Below are 25,051 nucleotides of genomic sequence, written 5' to 3'. Positions count from 1 at the left end.
TGGTGCTTTTAGCACATTAGGTGGCTCGTGTTCATGCTGTGCTGGTTCCTGTAGATGCTCATGTGCCTAGGCTGGGGGGTGAGGAAGGAAATGGTTCTAGCCAGCTCCTTTTTCCTGGAGAAGCCCCCAGAGATCCCTGCCCCTCCAGCACCTGCATGAGATTAGTAAACAGATGTCCCTCCCTTATCTCAGGCATTTCTCATAAAGGTGTTTCCATGCTGTATCTCCGAAGGGCCATTTATTGTGCTATCTCTTTAAGGACAGGGACTCAGTTTCCTATCACCCTCGGCTCTTCCAGAGCGGAGCCCACGGTTTTTAAAGTTCCAGGTATTAAGCTCCACAGGTTGATTGTAAGAACTTGAGAAATTAGGCTCCTCTGGCTTTCAAAGCCCAATGTTACCGGGACTGGTTTTCCCTAGAGGGTCCCCCATGCTTGGGGTGCAGAGTGTGGGGCTCTGTTTTCCTCTCCTCTCTGTGTATCTCTCTGTGTATATGTGTCCCTCCCTCCCACAGACCATCCCGCTGGTCTGTTTAGCGCCTGTCTGTGCCTCCAGCCTTCCTATGCTGTTGGATGTGGCCCGTTCTCTACATGTATTTGTTCTGCCGGTCCTTGGATCCTTTTCTGGGTTATTTGCACTGATGTAGGTGTTATCTAGTTGTGTCTGTGGTACGAATGGAGCTTAGGACCCTCCTATTCCTCCATCTTCCCCAGAACTCTTGACTATTACATTTCCCTTTTGCCAACACTGTGCTCTTTTTCATCACTGCAGCTTTATAGTTAGTTGTGGAATCTGGTCACGTTAGGCTCCTGACTTTGTTCTTCAGTATTGTGTTGGCTCTTTGGGGTCTTCGGCTTCTCATATAAACTTTAGAACGGGTTTGTTGATACCTCAAGATAATTTGCTAGGATTCTGATGGAGATTTCACTGGATATATGGAGCAAGTTGGCCTGTCAACAACATCCTATCTCCCTATCCATAACACAGACCATCTCTCCATTTATTTAGGTATTCTTTGATTTCTTTCAGAAATTTTGTGGTTTTCCTCATAGAGATTTTGTACAAATTTGTTTTAGATCTAAGTATTTTATTTTCTGGGTGCTAATATAAATGTTGTAGTGTTTTGAATTTAAAATCCCGTTTGTTCTTGGCTGGAACGTAGGAAAGCAATCGATTTTTGTATAATAACCTTGTATCCTGAAGCCTTGCTATGCTCACTTGTTAGTAGTGCCAGAAATTTTGTATTGTTTTGTATTGTATTGCTACACTCACTTGTTAGTAGTGCCAGAAATCTTTGGTATTTTCTAAATAGTCAATCAGGTCATCTGCAGACAAAGATATTATTGTGTTTCTTCTTTCCCATCTGTGAATCTTTTCTTATTTTGTATTGACTCGTACTTGCAGTGTGATGCTCATAGGAGAGGCGAGAGGGAACATCCTTGCTTTGTTCTTGACCTTCAGGGACAGCAGCTACTTTCTCAGCACCCAGCAGGGTATGAGTGGTGGCTTTTCCACTCTTTCTTTAAGCACAACCACAGTTATCTGCAGAGGCTGTCAGCACAGCCTGTTCTTAACTTGAGCCTGACAAAATTAGTATCACTTCTTTACTGTTCTCTAACATCTAGCCAGTGTTCATATTTCCTGGATTGCTCAAAACTGCTAACATGGTCTCCACATGTTGCATTTGGTTGCTGGGTCTCTAAAGTCCCCTTTTATTCCATCAGAGTTCTCTCTTTTCATGTTGTTAACTTGTTGAAAGCTTCACATTTTAAATAGATTACACGTATGTCAATTCGCCCCTCAGTATTTCAGCACCATTTCTTAGTAACAGCTTGTTTTTCCCATGTGCAGAGTATCATGATCACAGCTCCCAGTGTTCACAGTGGTTCTCTAATACCCGGTTCATCCTGAACTATCCTCTGTAACCCCCCAAATGCTTTCTAGTTCATTTGTGCAAACTAGGACCTGGCCAAAGCAAATAATCGTAACCGAAGAGTGGTTATCTAATCTTTGCATTCAGGAAAGTCTCTCCTCTTAATAATTTCTTCATGACACTGGCTTGTTGAAGCCCTGGGCCATGTGCTGACTTCTTGTTTCTTAAATTTCAAATCACATTTAAAATCTTGGGAACTCAATCTTGGATATATAAATGGGGGTGGAGGGGCAGCCAGATGTTGGCACCAACCCTTCTTCATGTCCCTGTCCTGGCCCCCCCTCCTTCCCCCCAATCTGCATTCTTTGGAGACCTGTAGCACTCTTTCTGGTTGGGTTTCCTGCAACTTGCCCTTTGGCTTTAGGGCAGATGTGGGTGGGGAATTTCTTTTTTCCCTCTGATGGGTGACTGTCTCTCACCATGAGTGCTCTCCTGTGCCTACTCTGAGGCCCTGTCCTTAATAGAGTCTCCACAGTGAGAAAAGTCTCATCTACCTGCAGGGGTCTGGGCTTTAATTCCTAACTTGAGATTGGAACTGAGTTTACTGCTGATCTGACTCTGGGGGCCCTTTTTAAAAATAGGACACTGGTTACAAATGGGCAGCTCTGATGCCCCCTGCAACCTGCCTGCCTTATCTGTGCTCCCCCGCTGAGCTGGGAGGCTAGTGGAAGGGTACTTCTCCAGAGCGCCCCTTCACCTCTGTTCTTTTCCTCAGCTCTGCCATCTAGGAACGGCACTCAGCTGACCAGGAATATGGCCCCAGGGCTCCTGACAACCAGGGATGAGGTGAGTCCTGAAATTTTTTCTTAGTTCTTGGCAGGATGGACTGATTGCCTTTCTTGGTCCTGGGATTGCCCTGATGGTGTTAGGTCCTATCTAGCCGTGATTTTGGGGGTGTGGCCCATCTTGCCTGGAACCATTTCTCAGATTCCTCTGCCCTATTCATGACTCAGGCATTCACCGAGTAGCAAACCATAATCACAGTTAAGATACAGATACTTACTGGGCACGTAAGCATGGACATACATGCTTACATGCCCAGTGATTCCCAAGGCCTAAAAAAGTGAAGGAAGACTTTTAGGAGACAGCTCTCTTCCGAGCTGTCTGAGCTGCCCCTGATGGACTTGGCAGGTTGAAGAACTTCCAGTGGGAGTATGACAGGAAGTCTACTGTGTCTCAGAAACCGGGTGACTGGCAGGCCGTCCCTCTTCATTTAGAAAGCTTTGAGCAGCCAGTGGCCTTTAGTCACATTAGTTTTCTGTGTGGTGGTGAGGGTGCTGACCTGTTGTCTGTCTGCTTGTGACTCAGGATACATTTAGTTTGGCCAGTCTTGTGTTTTATATATATGTACACACACACACATAAATTGTGTGTGTGTGTGTATTTTTTTAAGATTTTATTTTACTCGAGAGAGAGAACAAGAGAGAACACAGAGGGAAAGGAAGAAGCAAACTCCCCCCTGAGCAGGGAGCCCAATGCAGGGCTCAATCCCAGGACCTAAGATCATGATCTAAGCCAAAGGTGGATGCTTAAGTGACTGAGCAACCGAGGCGCCCCCTGTAGTTTATATTAAATGAGTTTTCCACACTTAAAAATTGGAAGATTATGTCTGAAAGTGTAGATTGCCAACTTCTCTGAGAATAGGTCGTTCATTCACCACTCTCCAGAGTCCACTCTCTTGGCAGATGACAAATAGTTGAAGCCAAACAGTGTCTCCACAGTGTGGTTGTACTCACTTTCACTCCCAGACCCCAAGGCTGAGGAGACTGCTTCACTCATTCCTTTCCTGTCTCCTGAAGGCTTTGCCTTCACCTGCTCTGAGCCTGGACAGCCAAATCACCAGAATCTGGAAAGCTAGGCTGAGGATTGTGGGCCTGAACTTGGAGCAAGCTGGATTTTGAGGATTTTGCCATGTCAAAATCAAGGATTAGGAAATAAATAGTATAGTTGATCCTTGAACAATATGGGTTTGAATTGTGTGGGTCCATTTATATGTGGATTTTTTTCAGTACATACAGGACAGCACTTTAAGTGTATTTTCTCTTATGAATTTCTTAATAATACTTTTTTCTCTAGTTTATTGTAAAAATACAGTATATAATACACGTAACATAAAATATATGTTTATTCATTGTATCAGTGAGGCTTCTGGTTAATCATAGGCTATTGGTTAAGTTTTTGGGGAGTCAAAAATTATACGCAGATTTGTGACTGTATGGTGGATCGGCACCCCTGTAGCCCCGTGTTACGGATCAACTGTAACTGAGTGAATATATATCCTAAAGGAAAGATTTTTATAACCTGTAAGATTAGGCAACAGGTGAACTTGACATAATTGGATAAAATTAACATTTACTAATCACCTAAATAGAGAGCAGGTGGGCTATCTTGTGTTGATTATATCAGTTACACAAAAATAGTGTCAATTGGATTCAGTTTTTCATTGCCTGTCATATCAAATATAGAATTTTTTTGCAAGAAGATCTGAACTTGATCTTAGTACTGGGTTTGTATGGTGGTTATTTGTATGTTACTGTACAAATTAAAATTGATTGGTTATCAGAATCATTAAGAGCTGTATGTCCCTCAGTTGTCAAATATTTTATACCTTTGAGGGAAAATGTTTATGTAGTATATTTAATTCAGCGTGTTACTTAAAGTAAGAGAAAACTTTTGTATGTTTTACTTTACCATTTATGATGTTAATAGAGAAGCATTCCTGGCCAAAATGGAATGTGTCACTGGCTCAATTTTTCTGTCCCTACTGTGCCACTTCCTGTGGGATCCTTAGCACACCCTGAATCTTATCATCCTGTTATCCAAGTGGGGAGGGGTTGAGGAGTGGGCAAATAGGTGAAGGGGATTAAGAGGTACAAATTTCTAGTTATAAAATAAATCATGGGGATGCATTGTATAGCAGGGGAAATATAGTCATAATACTAGAGTATCTTTGGTGACAGATGGTAACTAGATATTGTGGGGATATATTTGTAATGTATAAAAATATTAAATCACTATGAAGTACAATTGAAACTAAGGATATTGTGTGTCAATTATATTTCAATTTAAAAGGAAAAGTTACAAAAGATTAAGAAGGGGGGCAGCTGGGTGGCTCAGTGGTTGAGTGTCTGCCTGTGGCTTTGAGTGATCTCAGCATCCTGGGATCAAGTCCTGCATCAGGCTCCCCACAGGGAGCCTGCTTCTTCTCTGCCTATGTCTCTGCTTCTCTGTGTGTGTCTCTCATGAATAAATAAATAAAATCTTCTTTTAAAAAAACAACAACAAAAACCACGAAAGACTAAGAAGAATATCATATGTTGATAAAAAGTTCACTATGGAGAGAAGATATAACAATTATAAATATGTGCATACCTAGCAGTATAGTCTCAACATATATGGAGTAAAAATGGGCAGAATTAAAGGGAAAAAATGGTTCTACAATAATGGGTGTAGACTTCAATACCCGCCTTTCTATAATGAATAGAACAGCCAGATGGGAGAGCAAAGGAAATACACAATTTGAACTACACTATATATCAGTTGCAACTAATAGGCAAACAACACACACCACCACCACCCAACAACAGCAAAGTAAATATTTCACTCAAGTGCACCTAAAACATTTTCCAGGCTAGACATCTATTAGGCCACAAGGTAGGTGAATTTGAATTTGAAATGATTGAAGTCACACAAAGTAACTTCTGATCGCAGTAGGATGAAACTAGGAATGATCAGAAAGAACTCTGGAGGGCACCCCTGGTGGCGCAGCGGTTTAGCGCCGCTTGCGGCCCGGGGTCTGATTCTGGAGACCCAGGATCGAGTCTCTCGTCAGACTCCCTGCATGGGGCCCGCTTCTCCCTCTGCCTGTGTCTCTGATTCTCAGTCTCTCTCTCTGAATAAATAAATTTAAAAAACCAAATACTTATCTAAAAAAAAAAAAAAAAAAAAGAACTCTGGAAAATTCACAAATATGTGGAAATTAGGTAGTACACTCAAGCAACCATTCTACCCAAGAAGAAAAATCAAGAGAGGGTAGAAAATACACTGAGACAAATAGACATGAAAACTCGACATTCTAAAACTTACGGGATACAGCAAAAATGATGCTTAGAGGGAATTTTATAGCTATAGATGCATAATGTAAAAAGAAGAAAGATCTAAAATCAGCAACCTAATTTTACAATTTAAGAGCAAACTAAACCCAAGCTAGAAACAGGAAGGAAATAATAAAGATGAGATAAAATAGAAAACAGAAACATGATAGAGAAATCAACAAAACTTAAAGCTGGTTCCTTAAAAAGATCAACAAAATTGACAAACCTTTATCTAGATTGACTAACAACAAAATAAGTAAAATAAAAAATGAACTTGGAGACATTACTGTCATTTTTTTTTTTTTTTAAGTAAGAAGGGTTATAAGGGAATACTTACATAAGAGAATAGCTGTATGGCAACAACTTGGTTACCCAAGGTGAAATGGATAAATTTTTAGAAATGCACAATCTACCCAAACTGACTCAGGAAAGAATAGGAATTCTGAATAGACCTAGAAATAGTGAAGATATTAAATCAATAACCCCCCCCCCCCCCAACAGAGAAAACCTCACAACCCGGTGGCTTTGTTAATTCTACCAAACATATAAAAAAAGTTAACAAAATCTTTCTCCAACTATTCCAAAAGATTTAAGAAGACACTTCCTAATTCATTCTATGAGGACAGCATTACTTTGATACCAGGTCTCAAACAGAGACACTACAAGAAGACTATAGGCTAATATCCCTTATGAGCACAGATGGAAAAATCTTCACCAAAATATGTCTAAAGCTAATTCAGCAGCATATTAAGAGTTGTACTTCTTGAGCAAATGAGGTTTACTCTCAGAATGCAAGAATGTTTCAACATGTTAAAATTAATTCTATAATATACCACATTAGGAGACAGCAGGGTAAAAATCACTCATCATCTCTTAGTTGAAAAATCATATGACAGGGACACCTGGGTGGCTCAGCTGTTGAACATCTGCCTTCGGCTCAGGGCGTGATTCTGGGGTCCTGGGGATTGAGTCCCACATCAGGCTCCCTGCGAGGAGCCTGCTTCTCCCTCTATTTCTCTGCCTCAGTCTCTGTCTATCATGAATGAATGAATAAAAATTTTTTTTAAAAAAAGAAAAGTCATGTGACACAACTAAACACCTTTCATGAAAAAACATTCAGCAAACTAGGAATAGAAGGGAACTTTCTCAATGTGATCAAGGCCATATATGAAAAATCCACACTAACACTGTTATTGGTGAAACACTGAATGCTTTTTTCTGAAGAACACAAATGAAATAAGGATGCCAGCTTTTGCTACTTCTGTTCAACACAGTACGGCAGTTCTAGCCAGAATAATTGGTGAGAAAAAGAAAACAGGGCAGCCCTGGTGGCACAGTGGTTTAGCGCCACCTGCAGCCCAGGGCGTGATCCTGGAGACCCTGGATCGAGTCCCATGTCGGGCTCTCTGCATGGGGCCTGCTTCTCCCTCTGCCTGTGTCTCTGCCTCTCATTCTCTGTGTTTCTATGAATAAATAAATAAAATCTTAAAAAAAAAAAAAAAGAAAAACACATCCAAATTAGAAAAGAAGTAAAGTGATCTCTTCACTGAAGACATTCTCATATTCATAAAGCCTTAAAATCCACACAGGTTAAAAAAAAAAGTCAGAGCTAATAAATAGATTTAGTAAAGTGGTGGGATGCAAAATCAACATCGAAAAGCCAGTTTTATTTCTGTATGTTTTCAACAAACTATCCAAATAGAAAATACATATATTTTTAAGTTCCAATAAAATAAATTCCAAAGAATAGATTGCAATAAAGTTTCAAATTACAATAGCATCTAAAAGAATCAAATACTCAACAATAAATTTAACTAAGGAGGCAAAAGACTTGTTTACTGACAACTACAAAATAGCGTGGAAATTAAAGAAGACCTAGGTATATGGAAACACTTCCCTGCTTATGGACTGGAAGACTTAGTATTGCTAAAATGACAGTACTACCCAAAGTAATCCATAGATTCAGAACAATACCCATCAAAATTCTATTCATGATTAAAAAAAAAACATAAATAGAAGAAGCTATCCTAAAATTCATTTGGAATATCACAGGATCTTGAGTCTTGCAGAAACAAGTCTGGAGGAGTCAACTGCCTGATTTCAGTACTTAGTACCAAGAATACAAACAGTGGCAAAATAGGTTCTCACTGACTTAAGGATAAATATATAGAACAATGGAATACAACTGAGAGCCTGAGCGGGGAAAAAAAAACAACCTTCACATATATGGTCAATTGATTTTTGACAAGAGTGCCAAGATCATTCAATTGGAAAGGGATGGTCCATACAAATAGTGCTTAGACAACCGGGGATCCACACTAAAACACATGTGATTAATGAAAAATTAGCCTCTGAAGAAATAGAGATACAATGAATAAACATGGAGATTTCAGAACAAAAAATACATACTTGAAAGATAAAGCTCAATAGATGGGCTTACCAGATTAGAGGTTACAGAGAAATCCGTGAACTAGAAGATAGAACAATGGAAATTACCCAATCTGCACAACAGGGAGAAAATATGCTGGGAAAAAATAATGAACAGAGCCTCAAAAACTGGGAACATAACACAATATCTAATATTTGTGTCATTGTAGTTCTAGAAAAAGGAATGAAAGTAGGCTGGGCTGAAAAAGCATTAGAAGAATTAGTGGCTGAAAACTTCCCAAATTTGGCAAGAGATGTAAACCTACAGATTCAAAAAGTTTGAACATATGCCAAATATGACAAACTCACTGAAATCCATGCCAAGACACCTTATAATGAATCTTCTAAAGCCTAAAAATGAAGAAAACATCTTGAAAGCAGCCAAGGAGAAACAACACATTTCTCATAAAGGAAAAGCTATTGGAATAGTAGTAGATGTCTCATTAGAAACCAAAGAAGTTGGGTGGAAGAGGTGTGATGTTCTTTAGGTGCTGAAAGAAAAGAATTACCAACCCCAAATCCTGTGCCAAATGAAAATACCTTCCAGGAATGAAGGGGAAATTGGATATTCTTGAAAAAGAAAAAACCTGAGAATTTGTCTCCAGGAGTGTGGATAGAGGTGATTTTATAAACAAAAAGGAAACCATAAAAGAGGGAATCTTGGAACATCTGTGTGTGGGAAAGTGTTAACATAACAGGCTATTCTTAGGAAATCCTGCTTGCAAGATTATCCGTTGGCTGGCATTGGGATCTTGCATTTCTGGAGGGTTAGCACCATTCCCAGAACTGATAAGGATGTCTCACCGTGCCTAAAACTATGCAAACTGTAGGGTTTATGCTGAAAGTGCCTGTGTGACCAGACCCCACTAAAAAAGTTGGACACAGCCTCTAATGAGCATCCTTGTTAGACAATATTTAACACGTCACAAGTCCTTGGTGGAGGAGTTAAGTGGGTCATGTGTTATTCTACTGGGAGGGGATTCTTGGAAGTTTGTTCCCGGTTGCCTTTGGACTTTGTCTCTTGTACAATTTCTCTTTGCTGATTTTGCTTTGTATCCCTTTGTTGTAGCCATGGGTAAAACTATGTGGATGAATCTTGCATATCCTAGTAAATATCAAACCAGGGATTGGTCTTGGGGACCCCGACACAATCAGAAAGAAAGAAAACATGGAGAAAATATGGTTATATAGAGGAAACACTCCTTTACACATGAATTTTCTTTTTTTAAGATTTTATTTATTTTTTCATGGGAGACAGAGAGAGAAAGAGAGAGAGGAGAGGAGAGGAGAGGAGAGACACAGGCAGAGGGAGAAGCAGGCTCCATGCAGGGAGCCCGACGTGAGACTCAATCCTGGACCCCCGGATCATGTCCCAAGCGAAAGGCAGACGCTCAACCACTGAGCCACCCAGGCTTCCCTACACATGAATTTTCTAAACTAATTTTGATGGTTGAAGGAAAAATTATTACAGTCTGATGTGATTCTAAATAAATAAAGAGGAAATACTTAGAATTATTGGAAGGGCAAAGGATGTAATGGGAGGTAAAGTTTCTATATACTTCATTCAAACTGGAAAATGAAGATACCAGTAGACTGATTAGTTATGTGTACATAAGGTAGCTCCTAGAGTAACCACTAAAAGAACCTATACAAACAAATATACAGAAAGCACTGGATAAATAAAAGCAATTCTAAAGAAAAGTCCAAGTAACCCAAAAGAAGTCAATAAATAGAAAACAGACCAAAAAGAACAAAATTATCTAATATACCAACCAAAAGAGACGGGTAGAATAAGAAAAAAAGCCACAACAAACCATATATGCTATCTAATGAAACTTCAAATATAGCATAGGCCAGTTAAAAGGATAAAAAGAAACATCATGCAAATATTAAAGGATAGCAGGAGTAGCTATATTAAATCAGGAGTAGCTATATGAAATCAAGTAAGGTAGATTTCAGCACAAGGAGAGTCATCAGACACAGAAGGTGATAAATGGTCAATTTCCAGGAAGATAGTGACCTAATATGTATGCATCACATAACAATTTCACCGTATGTGAAGAGGAAAATGCAAAGAAGGAATAGACAAATCAACAATTGGAGACGTCGACACCCTTCTCTCAATGATGGAAAAACTAGACTCCAGTAAGAGTTTGTTAGCATCATCAACCAATGAAATCTAATCTTTATAGAATAAGAGCAGGATACATATTCTTTTTAGATACCCACGAAACATACACCAAGATAGATGTATCCTGGGCCATAAAACAACACATAGAACATAAGAATTTGTCTTAACAAATATAAAGAATTGATACCATACAAGGTGTTTCTCAGACCACAATGGAATGAAACCTGAAGTCAGTTGAGAGAGAGTTGACAGAAAGGTCTATAAACACTTAGAAAATAAACTACATGCTTCTAAGTAATCCATGCATCAAAAATGAAGTTTCAAGGGAAATAAAAACATACATGAAAGAATGGAGAAGAAAATACAATATATCAAAGGATGTGGAATACAGCTAAAGCAGTCCTCAGAGGAAAGCCTGTAGCACTGAATATGTATGAAAAAAAGTCTCAAGTCAATAAGTTTGACTCAGGAACCTAGAAAAATAAGAGCAAAATAAACTCAGAGGAAACAAATAGAAGGAAATAATAGTGATAAAAGCAGAAATCAGTGAAATTGAAAATAAAACTAGAGAAAATCAGTTAAAGAGCTGCTCTTCTGAAAATAACATTGAAACAACCTCTAGTAAGACTAAGAAAAAGAGTAGACACAAGTGACCATATCAAGAATGAAACAATATCTCTACGCACTCTGAAGCCATCAAAAGAATATCCACCCATAACTCTCACAGCTTAGATGAAATGACTGCTTCCTTAAAAAGCCCAAACTACCAAAACCTACCCAATATGGAGTAATTTGAACAGCTCTGTAATTCTTCAGTCCAATTTACAATCTAAAAATTCCTGCAGAAGAAATCTATCGGCCCAGACGTTTTTACTGTGGAATTCTCCCAAATCTTTAAAGAAGATGTGACACCAGTGCTATGTGGTTTCTTGCAGAAAATAGGCGAGGAGGAAACACTTCCCAGCTCACTCTGGAGCAGGTGTTGGGTTGATAGGAAATAATCATATGTGGGCAGCCCGGGTGGCTCAGCGGTTTGGCGCCGCCTTTCGCCCAGGGCATGATCCTGGAGACCCAGGATTGAGTCCCACGTCGGGCTCCCTGCTTGGAGCCTGCTTCTGCCTCTGCCTGTGTCTCTGCCTCCCTCTTTCTGTGTCTCTCATGAATAAATAAATAAAATCTTTAAAATACTTCATCTTAAAAAAAGAGAAAGAAAATAATCCTATGCTATTACCAAGTACAGTTTACTTTAGAAACGCAAGATTAGTTCCATACTTGAAATTTAGTGTAATCCACCATATTAACAGACTAAAACACCACATGATTGTATCAGCTGAAGTAGTAAAAGCATTTATTTGACAGAATTCAAGAACCACAGTGGGAACAAAAGGCCTGAGAACAGAAGGAAGGTAGGGGAACTCCTCTACTTGCATACGGATATCTACAAAGATATCTGTATCTTTTTTTTCCCCTCAGCAAGGCCTTTCCTGATTACTTATCTAACATTTCTTTTTTTTTTTCTGACATATACATAACATAAAATTTACTGTTTTTAACTATAAGTGTACAGTTAAATAAGTACATTAGTTCATTAAGTACACTCGCACTGTTGTGAAACCGACCCCATTCTCCATCTCCAGCACTGTTTCATCTTCCTGGACAGAAACTCTGTCCGTTAAACACTGACTCATCATTACCCACTCCTCTCAGCTCTTGGTAGCCTCTATTTTACTTTGTCTCTTAGGTTTGCCCATTCTGCATACCTGCTGTACACTTTTTGGCCTGTTACTGGCATATTTCAGTTAGCGTGTTTTCAAGGCTAATCCTCGATGTCAAATATCAGTTTCCTTGCTTTTTTAAGGCTAAATATATGCCAGTGTATGCATATACCACATATTCTTTATTTATCTATTGATAGGTATTTGAGCTGTTGTTGGATAATGCCATTAGCAACGTTGGCATACAAGTATAGAGAGGTAGATAGATAGGAATGGAATTGCTGGGTCATAGGGTCATTTGTACATTTAATGTTAACGGACTCTTCCACAGAAACCACACCAGTTTACATTTCCCACCAGAAATGCACAGAGGTTCCAGTGTTTTTTCACACTCTGCCAGAATCTCTTCTTTCCTTTTTCTTTGGTAATAGCTATCCCAGTGGGTATGGCATGGCATCTCACCATGGAGTAGTATTCTTAATGCTGTGAGACATAACGCTTTCCTCCTTATGTGAAAAATAAAGCAAAGATGTCTGCTTTTACCACTCATTCTTTATTATGCTAGAAGTTCTGTAATAAAGCAAGAAGAAATAGAATGCATACAGATTGTAAGGGAAGAAGTAAATCTGTCCCTATATGCAGACGCCATGCTTGTCAATGTAGAAAATCTCAAGAAATCTAGGAGGAGGAAAAAAAAACTCCTAGAACTAAGTGAGTTCAGCCAGGCTGCAGGATTTAAAATAAACACAGAAACAACTGTATTTCTGTATCGTAGCAGTGAACATAGTGTCACTGAAATTAAAAATATAATACCATTAAATTCACTTAAAGAAGTTCTTAGGCAGTCACCTGGGTGGCTCAGTGGTTGAGCGTCTGCCTTTGGCCCAGGTTGTGATCTCGGGGTCCTGGGATTGAGTCCTGCATCGGGCTCTTTGCAGGTTGTCTGCTTCTTCCTCTGCCTGTGTCTCTGCCTCTCTATCTCTGTGTCTCTCATGAATATATAAATAAAATCTTAAAAAAAAAGTTCTTAGGCATCAGTCTAATAAAACATGGATTTGTCTGCTATAAACCACAAAATGCTGATGAAAGAAATTAACGTCTCAATAAATGGAGAGGCACATCGTGTTCATGGATTTGAAGAGTCAAAAGTAAAAATGTTAGGTCTCCACAAATATAAAGGTTTAAATACATTGTCAAAATTCCAACAAGGTTTTTGGGTAGATACAAATTAAGATTATAAAATTTATATGGAAAGGACATGTCTTAGACTAGCTAAAATAACCTTTAAAATTAAGAATAAGCAGGAGAAATCAGTCTCCCTGATTTCAAGACTTAGTGATATAGCTAAACAAAACTGCATTTCTGACAGCATCACAGACATCCAAGAGAAGAGAGGAGGGGACCCTTAACTAGACCCATGAGCAATGTGAGAAGGGGATTAACAGTCTTGAACACATGGCACTAGAGTTTGAGTTAAAAGCAGGATCTGTGAATCTCCCCCAGGGTGCCCCACACCAGCATTCTTCCTGCCTTGGCCCTGGGTAGTGGTTTGGGTTTGGCCGACTAGTGCATGTGGCTGGCTTCTGGGTGAGCAGGAATGTGTTTATGTTACAGGCAGTAATGGCCTTCAGGGATGTGGCTGTGGCCTTCACCCAGAAGGAGTGGAAGCTACTGAGTTCTGCTCAGAGGACCCTGTATCGGGACGTAATGCTGGAGAACTACAGCCACTTGGTGTCGCTGGGTAAGGATGGCTTGTCTCAGATCTCAGACTCCCTGTGAGCACCTTAGGGTTTTATGTAGCAGCTGCCATGCTTTTGGCTCAGAAAGAAAAGCAGTATTTTCCCTATACCCCCAGAGAACGTCTGGATTCTGTAGAGTTGAAACAGTAAAGGTGTTTGGGGAGGTGTGGTCTGACCCTGAATTGCCATGCCTCTTCCAAGGCTGGGCCTCTGTCCAAAGTGATCTTTCCTCAAATTTGGGAATACTGGTATTCACTTACCCACAGAGGAGAGTTAGTGTACTGCCTTTAGATCGGGATCCCCACCCCCCCTTAGTCATCCTTTCTCGGCACTCTGGCAAGCCTTTGCACATCGTCCTGCTGCCCGGCCCCCTTCTGAGTTTTTGCCTTCGCCTGCTGACCGAGTTCTGCCATTGCCTCTTAAGCCACTAACCCAGGGTCACCTTGGTTTCTTTCCCTGTGAGCAGGAATTGCCTTTTCCAAACCCAAACTCATCACACAACTGGAGCAAGGCGATGAGCCCTGGAGAGAGGAGAACGAATGTTTTCTGGACCTTTGTCCAGGTGAGTGGGAAGCAGTGGGCAGAGTAGGAGACCGGGCAGTGAGGCACTTAGCAGATGAGGAAGGAGAGCCCATGAGCTCCTGGGGAGGGCTCTTCTGCTAGCCTCCCTTCCATGCCTTCTCCACTCACCCAGAGAGTGCATCCCTGGCAGCCTCCCCTCTCCCAGCAGCCTCATCCCACTCATGTGGTGTCTCTTTTCCAGCACCTTTTCTAGTTCTTTCATCTCCCCATTCTTGGGCTTTTATTGGTTGGCCTGATACTCTGCATAGTGTTTGCCCTCTGAGACCGAGTCTGCTGCCCCTGGGAGACACTGTCCAATTTCTCTTCTTAACCTGGTAACATCTTAGTGCATCAGTTCTACCCCACACATCCCCATAACCTTGTTTCTTTTATGTTGATTATTTAAGATTACAACAGGGTGTGTAGAATTATATGATGCCTGTGTGCCTTCCCTGCGGCCTAGAAACAGACATGAAAGACCTGAAAACAGTCCCTGCACCTTCTTCCAGGTGTGTCCTGCTCCTCTGCACTAGCATTCTCATGTGCCTTTCTTTCCCCACTTGATGAGTCCTTCAGCCAGATAGTGTCATTTTGCATGTTTATAAACTTCTCTGCACATAGTATTGTAATATATACATCCTTCTGGAACACGCTTTTTTTTTTTTTTTTTTACCACCTTAATGTGAGAATCATGAGAAAATGAGTAGATTTATACTTTTAAAAACTGTTATATTGATTTCATTGTGAATATTTCAAATTTTTTTTTTTTTAATTTTTATTTATTTATGATAGTCACACACAGAGAGAGAGAGAGAGAGAGAGAGAGGCAGAGGGAGAAGCAGGTTCCATGCACCGGGAGCCTGATGTGGGATTCGATCCCGGGTCTCCAGGATCACGCCCTGGGCCAAAGGCAGGCGCCAAACCACTGCGCCACCCAGGGATCCCTCATTGTGAATATTTCAATTCAGTGCAGTTGAATTATCAGTTCCCTTCTTTTGGATATTTCCAATTTTTGGCTTTTAAATAATGCTGCTATATATTCTTGTTATTTCCATGGAAATAAGGGTAAGAGTTTGTCCAGGATGCAGCACAAAATTTGGTAAGTTTTGACATATGAAGCACAGCTGTGAAACCATTGCCACAATCCAAATACCAAGCATATCTATCACCCCAAAGTTTTCTTGTGTGTTATTATAATCCCTATCTCCTGTCCCTCCCTGTCTTACTCCTTCTCCTCCCTCTCCCCAATACCCAGGTAACCACTGATCTACTTTGTGTCATTACAGACCAGTTCACATTTTCCAGAATTAATATCAAATAATACAGAATATATACCAGATTCTTTCACTCAACATAATTATTTTGAATTCCATCCATAATGTGTGTATTATAGTTCACTTCTTTTTACTGCTGAATAGTATTCCATTATATAGATATTGCAACTTATTTAACTATTCACCTATTGAAAGATCTTTAAATAGGCTCCAGTTTTTTTGTTTTTTTATTTTTTTATTTTTTAATTTATTTATTCATGAGAGACGCAGAGAGAGAGAGGGGCAGAGACGCAGGTGAGAGAGAAGCAGGCTCCACGCAGGGAGCCCGACATGGGACTCGATCCTGAGACTCCAGGATCACGCCCTGGGCTGAAGGCACTTAGGCACTAGGGTTCTAAACCGCTGAGCCACCCAGGAATCCCTCCAGTTTTTTTTTTTTTTTTAATTGGAGTTCATTTTGCCAACATTTAGCATAACAGCCAGTGCTCATCCCGCCAAGTGCCCCCCTCAGTGAAATAGGCTCCAGTTTTGACGAATACAAGTAAAATAAGTGTGAACCTTCATGACAAGTTTTTTATTTCTTTTGGATAAATATCTGGGACTGGAAAGGCTAGGTTATAAGAGGCTTTTCATGGAACTCAAAAACTGTTTTCCAAAGAAGCTATACCTACCATTCACATTCCCACCAGCAGAGTGTAAGGGTTCAGATGCTCCACATCTTTGTCAAAATTTGGTATTGTTATTTTAATTTTAGGCATTCACATAGCTGTAGAGTGGCATCTGTGTTTTGTTTGACATTTACCTAGTGACTGATGTTGAGAATCTTTTCATGTGCTTATTTGCCTTCTGTATGTCTTTACATCTGTATGTATGTCTTTGGTGAAACGTCTTCTCAAATCTTTTGCCCACTTAAAAAACTGGTTTCTTATATTTTTGCTATTGAGTTCTGAAAATTCTTCATATGTTCTGTATAGTAGGTCATTATCAGACGTTTGATTTACAGATATTTTCCCTATGGCTTTCTTTTCATTCTTTTAATAGTGTCTTTCAAAGAAATTCTCAATTTTGGTGAAGTCTAATATTTAGTTTTTTATCTCATGAATTTCACTTTTGGTAGTGTATTTAAGAAAACTTTGCCTGATCTAAGGTGAAACAAATTTTCATATATTTTTTCTTCTAAAAGTGTTATAATTTTTATTTTATATTTAGCTCCATATTTAGAGTAAATTTTTATACTTAGTACCAGCTCTGGATTTAAGTACATTTGTTTGTTTTGCATACAAATACCCAGATTTTCCAGCGCCATTTACTGTAAAGGCAAGCTGTTCTTTTTTTTTTTTAATTTTTTTTAAAGATTTTATTTATTTATTGAGACAGAGAGGCAGAGGGAGAAGCAGGTCCCCAGGATCACACCCCAGGTTGCAGGCGGCGCCAAACCGCTGCGCCACTGGGGCTGCCCAAGCTGTTCTCTATTGATTTGCTTATTTACCCTTGTGGTAAACTAGTTGACCAAATGTATAAGCGGTCTATATTTGGACTCTCTTTTTTTTTTTTTAAGTTGGCTCCATGCCCAGTGTGGAGCCCGGCACAGGGCTTGAATTCATGACCCTGAGATCAAGACCTGAGCTGATATAAAAAAAATCAGATGCTTAATCGAATCGAATCGGTTAAGACTGAGCCTCCTAGGTCGCCCTGGACTTTTTTTTTCCACTCCTTTTTCTTTTTTTTTTTTTTTAGATTTATTTATTTGAGAGACAGAATGGGGTGAGGAGCAGAAGGAGAAGTAGACTCCCCGCTGAACAGGGAGGGCCAGTAAGGGGCTCGATCACATAACTCCAAGATCATGATCTGAGCTGAAAGCAGACACTTAACCCACTGAGTCACCAGGCGCCCCTCTTTGTCTTGATGTCTGTACCACATGGTCTTGATTAATGTAGCTTTTTAAGTCTGGAACTCAGTATAAATCTCCAACATTTTTTCCTTTTTAGTTTATTTTAATTATTCTAGATTCTTCATATTTCCATATTGATTTTAGAATCAGCAACTTTACAAAGCCTGCTGGGATTTTGATTTGGATTGAGTTAAATCTACCTCATTTTAAATATCATTAACATTGTATCACCCAATATGTGAACACTGTTTATCTCTCCATTTTAATTTCTGTCAGCCTTGTTTTATAATTTTTTATTATACAAATCTTTACATCTCTGGTCAGATTTATCCCTCTATATTTCATATTTTTGATACTACTTAAATTAAGCTATTTTCAAGTTTAGTTTGTAACTGTTGAAAGTTTAGAGAAATACATTTAACTTATGGTTAAGGATCTTGTATCTGATAAATTTCCAAAACTTACTTTTTAGTCCTAATAGCTTTTTTCAAAAATTCTATAGCATTTTCTACATAGATGATCGTGTTATTTGTGAATAAGTTTTACTTCTTTACATTCAGTATATTTTTCTTTTTTCTTGCCTCATTGCACAGGCGAGAACATCCAGTGCAATGATGAATTTAAATGGTGAGAGTGGACATCCTTTCCTTGTTCCTAATCTTTTGGGGAATGCTTTCTCCTAAGTATAAGTTTTATAGCTGCCCTTTATCAGCACAACAAATTTCTATTCTTTATTTTCTGAGAGTTTATTGGGAATGGATGTTGGATTTTTGCCAGATGTTTTTTGGGCATCTTTTAAGATGATCATATCTGGGGTTTTTTTAGTCTTTGATTTTTTTTTTTAAGTTTTAGTTTTAATTTTATTTAACATACAGTGTTATAGCATACAGATTCAAGTGTACAGGGTAGTGATTAAGCAATTCCATACATCACCCTGTGCTCACCTCAACAAGTGCAGTCATTTTTTTTAATGTTTCAAGTTTAAAATCTAGCTAGTTAACATATAGTGTTAACATATAGTATAGTATTGTTTTCATCACTTACGTATAACATCCGGTGTCATCACAACAAATGCCCTCCTTAATACCCATCACTCATCTAGCCCATCTCCTGCCTACCTCCCCTCCAGCAGCCCTGTTTGTTCTCTGTAGTCAAGCGTGTCTTATGGTTTGCTTCTCTTTTTTTCCCCCCTTCCTCCCCTATGTTCATCTATTTTCATTCTTAAATTCCATATATGAGGTAAATGACATTTCTTTTCTTGTTAAACCAGCCCTGTATTTTTGTTAACACAATGCAGTGATCTTACTCAGATTTCACCAGTTTTCCCTTTGCTCTTTTGTGCATGTGATGGGGTGTGTGTTTATCTAGTTCTATGAAATTTTATCCCATCTAAATTCCTGTAACTGCACTATATTCAAAGATACAGAACAACAGCTGCATCACAGGGATGCCTTGTGCTGCTTTTTTATAGTGACAGCCAACTCCCTCAACCACCCACCCCTTCCCCGCCTCTCCTACCTTCTGGCAACCACTAATCTGTTCTCTGTCTTTATGATTTCTGTCATTTCAAGAATGTTATATAAAAGAAGTCATATAGTATGTTACATTTGGGATTGCCTTTTCAGTGTAGTGCTCTTGAGATCCATCCAAACCTAGCACGTACCAATACTTCATTCCTTATATTGCTGAGTCATATTTGTATTAATGTACTACAGTTTGTTAAACTATTCACCCACTGAAGGACATTTGGATTGTTTGCAGTTTTTGGCTATTATAGATGAAGGTGCCTTACACATTTCTATATAGGTTTTTGTGTGAACATAGGTCTTATTTCTGGGATAAATGCTCAAGAATGCAGTTGCTGAGTCATATGGTAAATAAATGTTTAGTTTTATAAAAAAGTGGAATACTCATGTCTAGAATGGTTATACCATTTAAGTTCCCACTAGCAGTGTTGGTTTTTATTTATTTATTTATTTATTTATTTATTTATTTATTTATTTATTTATGATAGTGTCACACACACACAGAGGCAGAGACACAGGCAGAGGGAGAAGCAGGCCCCATGCACCGGGAGCCTGACGTGGAATTCGATCCCGGGTCTCCAGGATTGCGCCCTGGGCCAAAGGCAGGTGCTAAACCGCTGCGCCACCCAGGGATCCCCCCACTAGCAGTGTTTGAATAATCATTTCTCAATCTTCTTGCCTGCATCTGGTATCAGCACTACTTTTTATTTTGGCCATTCTGACAGTTTTTTAGCAAGATCTCCTTGGTTAGTAAGAGTGATAAGTTTAGTGTAAGCAGTTCCTCTTAGGGAGAGCTGGATAGCTGAGCATATCTGAGTAAGAGCTCTGTGTCAAGACTTTATTCTTCCTGGAAAAGAGACTATTGTTCTTTCTGTGGGTAGGTAAAGAGCTTATGATGTCCTGGTTATGGGTGGCTATTGCTGTCATTTTGTGAGGTCATTTGGGATGTCCTTGTTCATTTCTCCTTAGATGCTCTCTATCCCTCAAGAGTAATTGACAGATATAAGTGTGTCTAAAGATCTGATCTGACCACTGAATGGATCTGGCAAAGACATTCTAACAAGTGAGAGGAAAGAGAGTCTGCTCCTGAGTTGGCTCATATGGGTGGATGGCAAGCAGGGACCTATGGACTCAGGTCTAGTGTGTCCACTTAAGCATCTTCAGACACCACATTTTAAGAGGGCAGTCCCTGGTAGTTCATCTCAGCAAGGGAGTGCCATGAAAGGTGGTGGGTAGATGTGTATAATTACCTAGAGTAGTGTACTTGTTCTTTTTGGGTGGAATTTACTTAGAGAAAATACAAAGTCTTATGTTTGCTGGTGTATGAATCCAAATGATGTATACATCTCTAAAACCCAAACTCTATCAAAAACAGATCATTACCATCCCAGATAGCTCCCTTCTGACCCATTCCAGTAAACCCCCACCCTATTCCTCAGAGGTGCCACTGGTCTTGATTTTATTTCATGGTAGATTAACTTTTCCCACTCTAAAATTTTGTGTGAATATAATCATATGTACTCTTTTGTGTAGATTTCTTTTGTTCAGTACATAGTTTTTGAGCTTCAGCCATGTTGTTGCATCCATCAGTAGTCAGTTCCTTTTTAATGCTGAGTGGCATCCCATCATATAAATATACGACTATTTATCCTTTCTCCTCAGTAGACACCTTGATGGCTTTTAGTCCATAGTTATTGTGAAAAAGCTGTTATTAGTATTCTTATGCTATGTTTTTGTTTTGTTTTCATGAACCTATGTTTTCATTTCCTTTGGATAAATACCTAGAGTAAGTTTGGGTGTTTTAGTTTCTTAGCATTCCTATAACAAATTACCACAAACTGAGAGGCTTAAACAAAAGAAATCTATTCTATCACAGTTCAGAAGCTGGAATTCCTTCTGGGTTGACCAGGGTTGGTTGGTAGGGTTGGTTCCTTCTGGACATTCTGGGGGAGATCTGTTCCTCACCTCTCTCCTGGCTTCTGGCGGTTGCTGGCAATCCTTAGCATTCCTTGGCTTGTTGCTGTGTCATTCCAATCCATGTCTTTGTGATCACATAGCCTTCTTCCTTCTATGTATCTCTGTATCCAAGTCTTTTTCTCCTTGTGAGGATGCCAGTTGTTGAATTAAGGCTCACCCTAGGGCAGCCCTGGTGGCGCAGCGGTTTGGCATCGCCTGCAGCCCGGGGTGTGATCCTGGGGACCTGGGATCGAGTCCCACGTCCGGCTCCCAGCATGGAGCCTGCTTCTCCCTCTGCCTGTGTCTCTGCCTCTCTCTCTGTGTGTCTCTATGAATAAGTAAATAAAATCTTAAAAAAAAAAAAAAGGCTCACCCTAATTTAGTGTGACCTCTTCTTGTGTGACCTCTTCTTAACCTGATCACATCTGCAAAGACTTGATTTCAAAGTAAGTCTACATTCACATGTTCTAGGTAGACATGAATTTTGGTGGATACCATTCAACCTAATACACTGGGTTCTAGGGTTACAATATATGCAGTTTTATGAGAAGTGACCATTGAGAGTTCCTTTGCCTCACATCCTGACAGTTTTCATCGTATCTGTAATGGGTATGTAGTGGTATCTTACAGGGGCTTTAATTTCCATTTCCTTGATGGGTCAGTGTTGAGCACTTTCTATGTATTTTTTAATCATTCATATGTATATATCATATACTTTGTGAAGTATACATTCAAATCTTTCTCCAGTTTCCAGTTTATTGCATATTTAAAATTGTTGAATTTTGGGAGTTCTTTATTAATTCTGGACAGTAGTTCTTGGGCATATGCACATTTTGCAAAAATTTTCTTAGTCTGAAGCTTTTCTGTTCATTTTTTTAACAGTTACCTTTGATGAGCAGATGTTTAATTTTGATGAGGAAGTCTAATTTTTATTTAAAATTTATTATCATGAAAATACATTTTCTAAATGCTGTAAAGTTTTAGCTTTTACATCTAAGTCTGTGACCCATCTTGAAGTAATTTTTTGTGTATGGTGTGAGGCAGGAATCAAGATTTTTCTCATGCATATGGATACCCAGTGGCTCTAGCATTTTTTGTTGAAATGACCTGATTTCCCCTCCTTAAATTGCTTTGTTGAAAATCCAATGACTGGCTGGCTAAGTGTGGATCTGTTTTACATTTTCAGTTCTGTTTCTTTCATTAATAGGCCTGTCCTTAAACCACAGTCTATATTACTGTAGGACCATTGTCTTGAAGTCAGATAGTGTAAGTCTCTCCCTCTCTGTCAGGTTTTTGGTTTTGGTTTTTTTAAAGATTGCTTTGGGTAGTGTACATCCTTTGCATTTCCACTTATATTTTAGTGTCAGCTTCTCATTAAAAAAAAAAAAAAAAAAGAAAGAAAGCAAGGGGAAAGGAGGCAGGGAGGGAGGGATGGAGGAAAGACAAAGAAAACCTAGATAGTGTTTACTATTGATATTTTGGTGTATCTACAGATAACTCACCTTACCAATATCAAGTCTTATAACCCACTCTCTAGGTCTTTTAAAATTCTTTTCAGCAATGCCCCTGTGTGTTTACAGGGACATTGATAGCCTAAAGTGGTTATATTAGAAGAGAAGGAAGGTTTGTGATCAGTGATTTAAACTTTTTACCTTAAGAAGTCATGCTAAGCGAAATAAGAGACAGTTTTCATATGATGTCACTCATGTGGAATTTAAGAAACAAAACAGAGGATCATACAGGAAGACAGGAAAAATAAAACAAGACCAAATCAGAGAGACTCTTAACTCTAGGAAACAAACTGAGGGTCTCTGGAGGGGAAGGAGGTGGGGGATGGGGTAACTGGGTGATGGACATTAAGGAGGGCAGGTGATGTGATGAGCACTGGGTGTTTTATAAGGCTGATACATCATTGACCTCTACCTCTGAAACTAGTAATACATTACATGTTAATTAAATTTAAATAAAAAATAAAACCAAAATAATAAGTCATAGAGATGGTATGTTATGAAAGTTGTCTGATTTCCAGGGATTAATTCTGATTAATGTTGAAAACCTATCCCTTTTACCTGTGGACCAAGGCTCAGAATTCTGAAACTTGTTTAAAAGCAGTGAATGCATGGCATGCCTTCTCTCAGGGGCCAATGTCTAAGACCATTCACTTAACACACAACTACACTTTTCATTCCTCAAATGCAGCTGCAGAAGGAAAATTTTCTTTAAGGAACCATTAGGCATTGATCTTTTCTCTTTGCTTTGTAAAGTTTTGAGTTCATGTACAATTACTGAAGTATTTACTCGTCTAAAAAGTCAATTAGCACAAGAGCAGTTGGAGATTTTAACAGTTTATATGCTGCTTAATTTTCTTTTTCATCCTGAAAAATTTTATGATTAACTATATTTTGTTGGTAAAAATTGTTTTTATTTTTTAAAGAGGGAGGTTGGTGGGAAGAACAGAAGGAGAAGGAGAACCGTAAGCAGGCCAGCTATCATTTCCATAAAGGTGACACTTAACTATATTTAAATCAGCCACCATATGTAATTGGGAAGACACACAAAAGTGCTTCCTCCACTGGAAGGCTTTATGACCCAGTAGGGGTATAAGCAAGCCAAGGCAGACAGAACACTCTGGTTAGTTATTTGATCCCTTTCTTGTAGGAAAAAAAAAATCACTAAAGAAATTTGTAACAAGTCACAGTTACTTAAATTTTATTTAAATTCCATTTAGTTAATGTACAATATTATATATATATATATTTTACAGTATTATATTAATTTCAGGCTTACAATGAAATGATTCAGCAATTCCATATGTTACCCTGTGCTCATTACAAGTGCACTCCTTAATCCCCATCACCCATTTAATGCCATTCCCCTACTCCCCTCCCTTCTGGTAACCATCAGTTCTCTATAGTTAAGAGTATGTTTCTTGGTTTGTCTTTTTTTTCCTTTGAGCATTTGTTAAATTCCACATAGGTGAAATCACATTAATATTTGTCTTTTTCTCACTGATTTATATTTCACTTAGCATTATACCTAGCTCCATCCATGTCATTGCAAATGGCAAGTTTTAATTCTTTTTTTTGCTGAATAATATCCCAATTTTGTGTGTGTGTGTGTGAAAACACAACATCTTTATCCTTTTATTTGTCAATGAACAGGCTGTTTCCATAATTCTGTTGTAAATAATGCTGCAATAAACATTGAGGCACATGTATCCCTTGAATCAGTATTTTTGTATTCTTTGGGTAAATACCTAGTGGTGCAGTTGCTGGATCAGATGGTAGTTCTAGTTTTCAATTTTGAGGAACCTCCATACTGTTTTCTACAGTGGCAGCACCAGTTTGCATTCCCATCAAACAGTGCAAGAGGGGTGGGTGGTTCCTTTTTCTGCACACCCTTGCCAACACCTATTGTTTCTTGGGTTTTTGATTTTAGCCATTCTGACAGGTGTAAGGGGATATCTCATCATAGTTTTGATTTGCATTTCCCTGATGATTAATGATGTTGAGCATCTTTTCATCTGTCTTTAGGCCATCTTCTTTGGAGAAATGTCTGTTCATGTCTTCTGCCCATTTTTAATTGGATTATTCATTTTTTGGGTGCTGAATTTTAGAAGTTCTTTATATATTTTGGATTCTCTCCCTTTATTGCATAGGTCACTTGCCAATATATATCCCCATTCAGTAGACTGCCTTTTAGTTTGATTGTTTCTTTTACTCTGCAGAAGCTTTTTATTTTGATGTTGTCCTAATAGTTTATCGTTGCTTTTATTTTGCCTCAGGAAACATATCTATAAAAATGT

General features: G+C 39.0%; 1 protein-coding gene and 1 pseudogene across 1 annotated transcript in view; both read left to right on the top strand.

Annotated features, from left to right (window-relative positions):
* Positions 1-25,051, top strand: part of ZNF169 (zinc finger protein 169) — a 45,794-nt gene that overhangs the window by 9,441 nt on the left and 11,302 nt on the right. Inside the window, exons 2-3 of the mRNA XM_049092782.1 lie at positions 13,914-14,040; positions 14,505-14,600. Of these exons, the coding sequence (XP_048948739.1) occupies positions 13,920-14,040; positions 14,505-14,600 (217 nt within the window). The 5' untranslated portion in view covers positions 13,914-13,919. The remainder of the gene's footprint in view (positions 1-13,913; positions 14,041-14,504; positions 14,601-25,051) is intronic.
* LOC125752346 (60S ribosomal protein L26-like) overlaps positions 14,504-25,051 on the top strand; it is a 44,085-nt pseudogene continuing 33,537 nt past the window's right edge.

The sequence above is a fragment of the Canis lupus genome, chromosome 1 (genome assembly GCF_003254725.2).
Source record: "Canis lupus dingo isolate Sandy chromosome 1, ASM325472v2, whole genome shotgun sequence".
In the NCBI taxonomy this organism is placed as follows: domain Eukaryota; kingdom Metazoa; phylum Chordata; class Mammalia; order Carnivora; family Canidae; genus Canis; species Canis lupus.
Note: the sequence above shows the minus strand (reverse complement) of the source record. Positions and strands in the feature narration are given on the sequence as shown.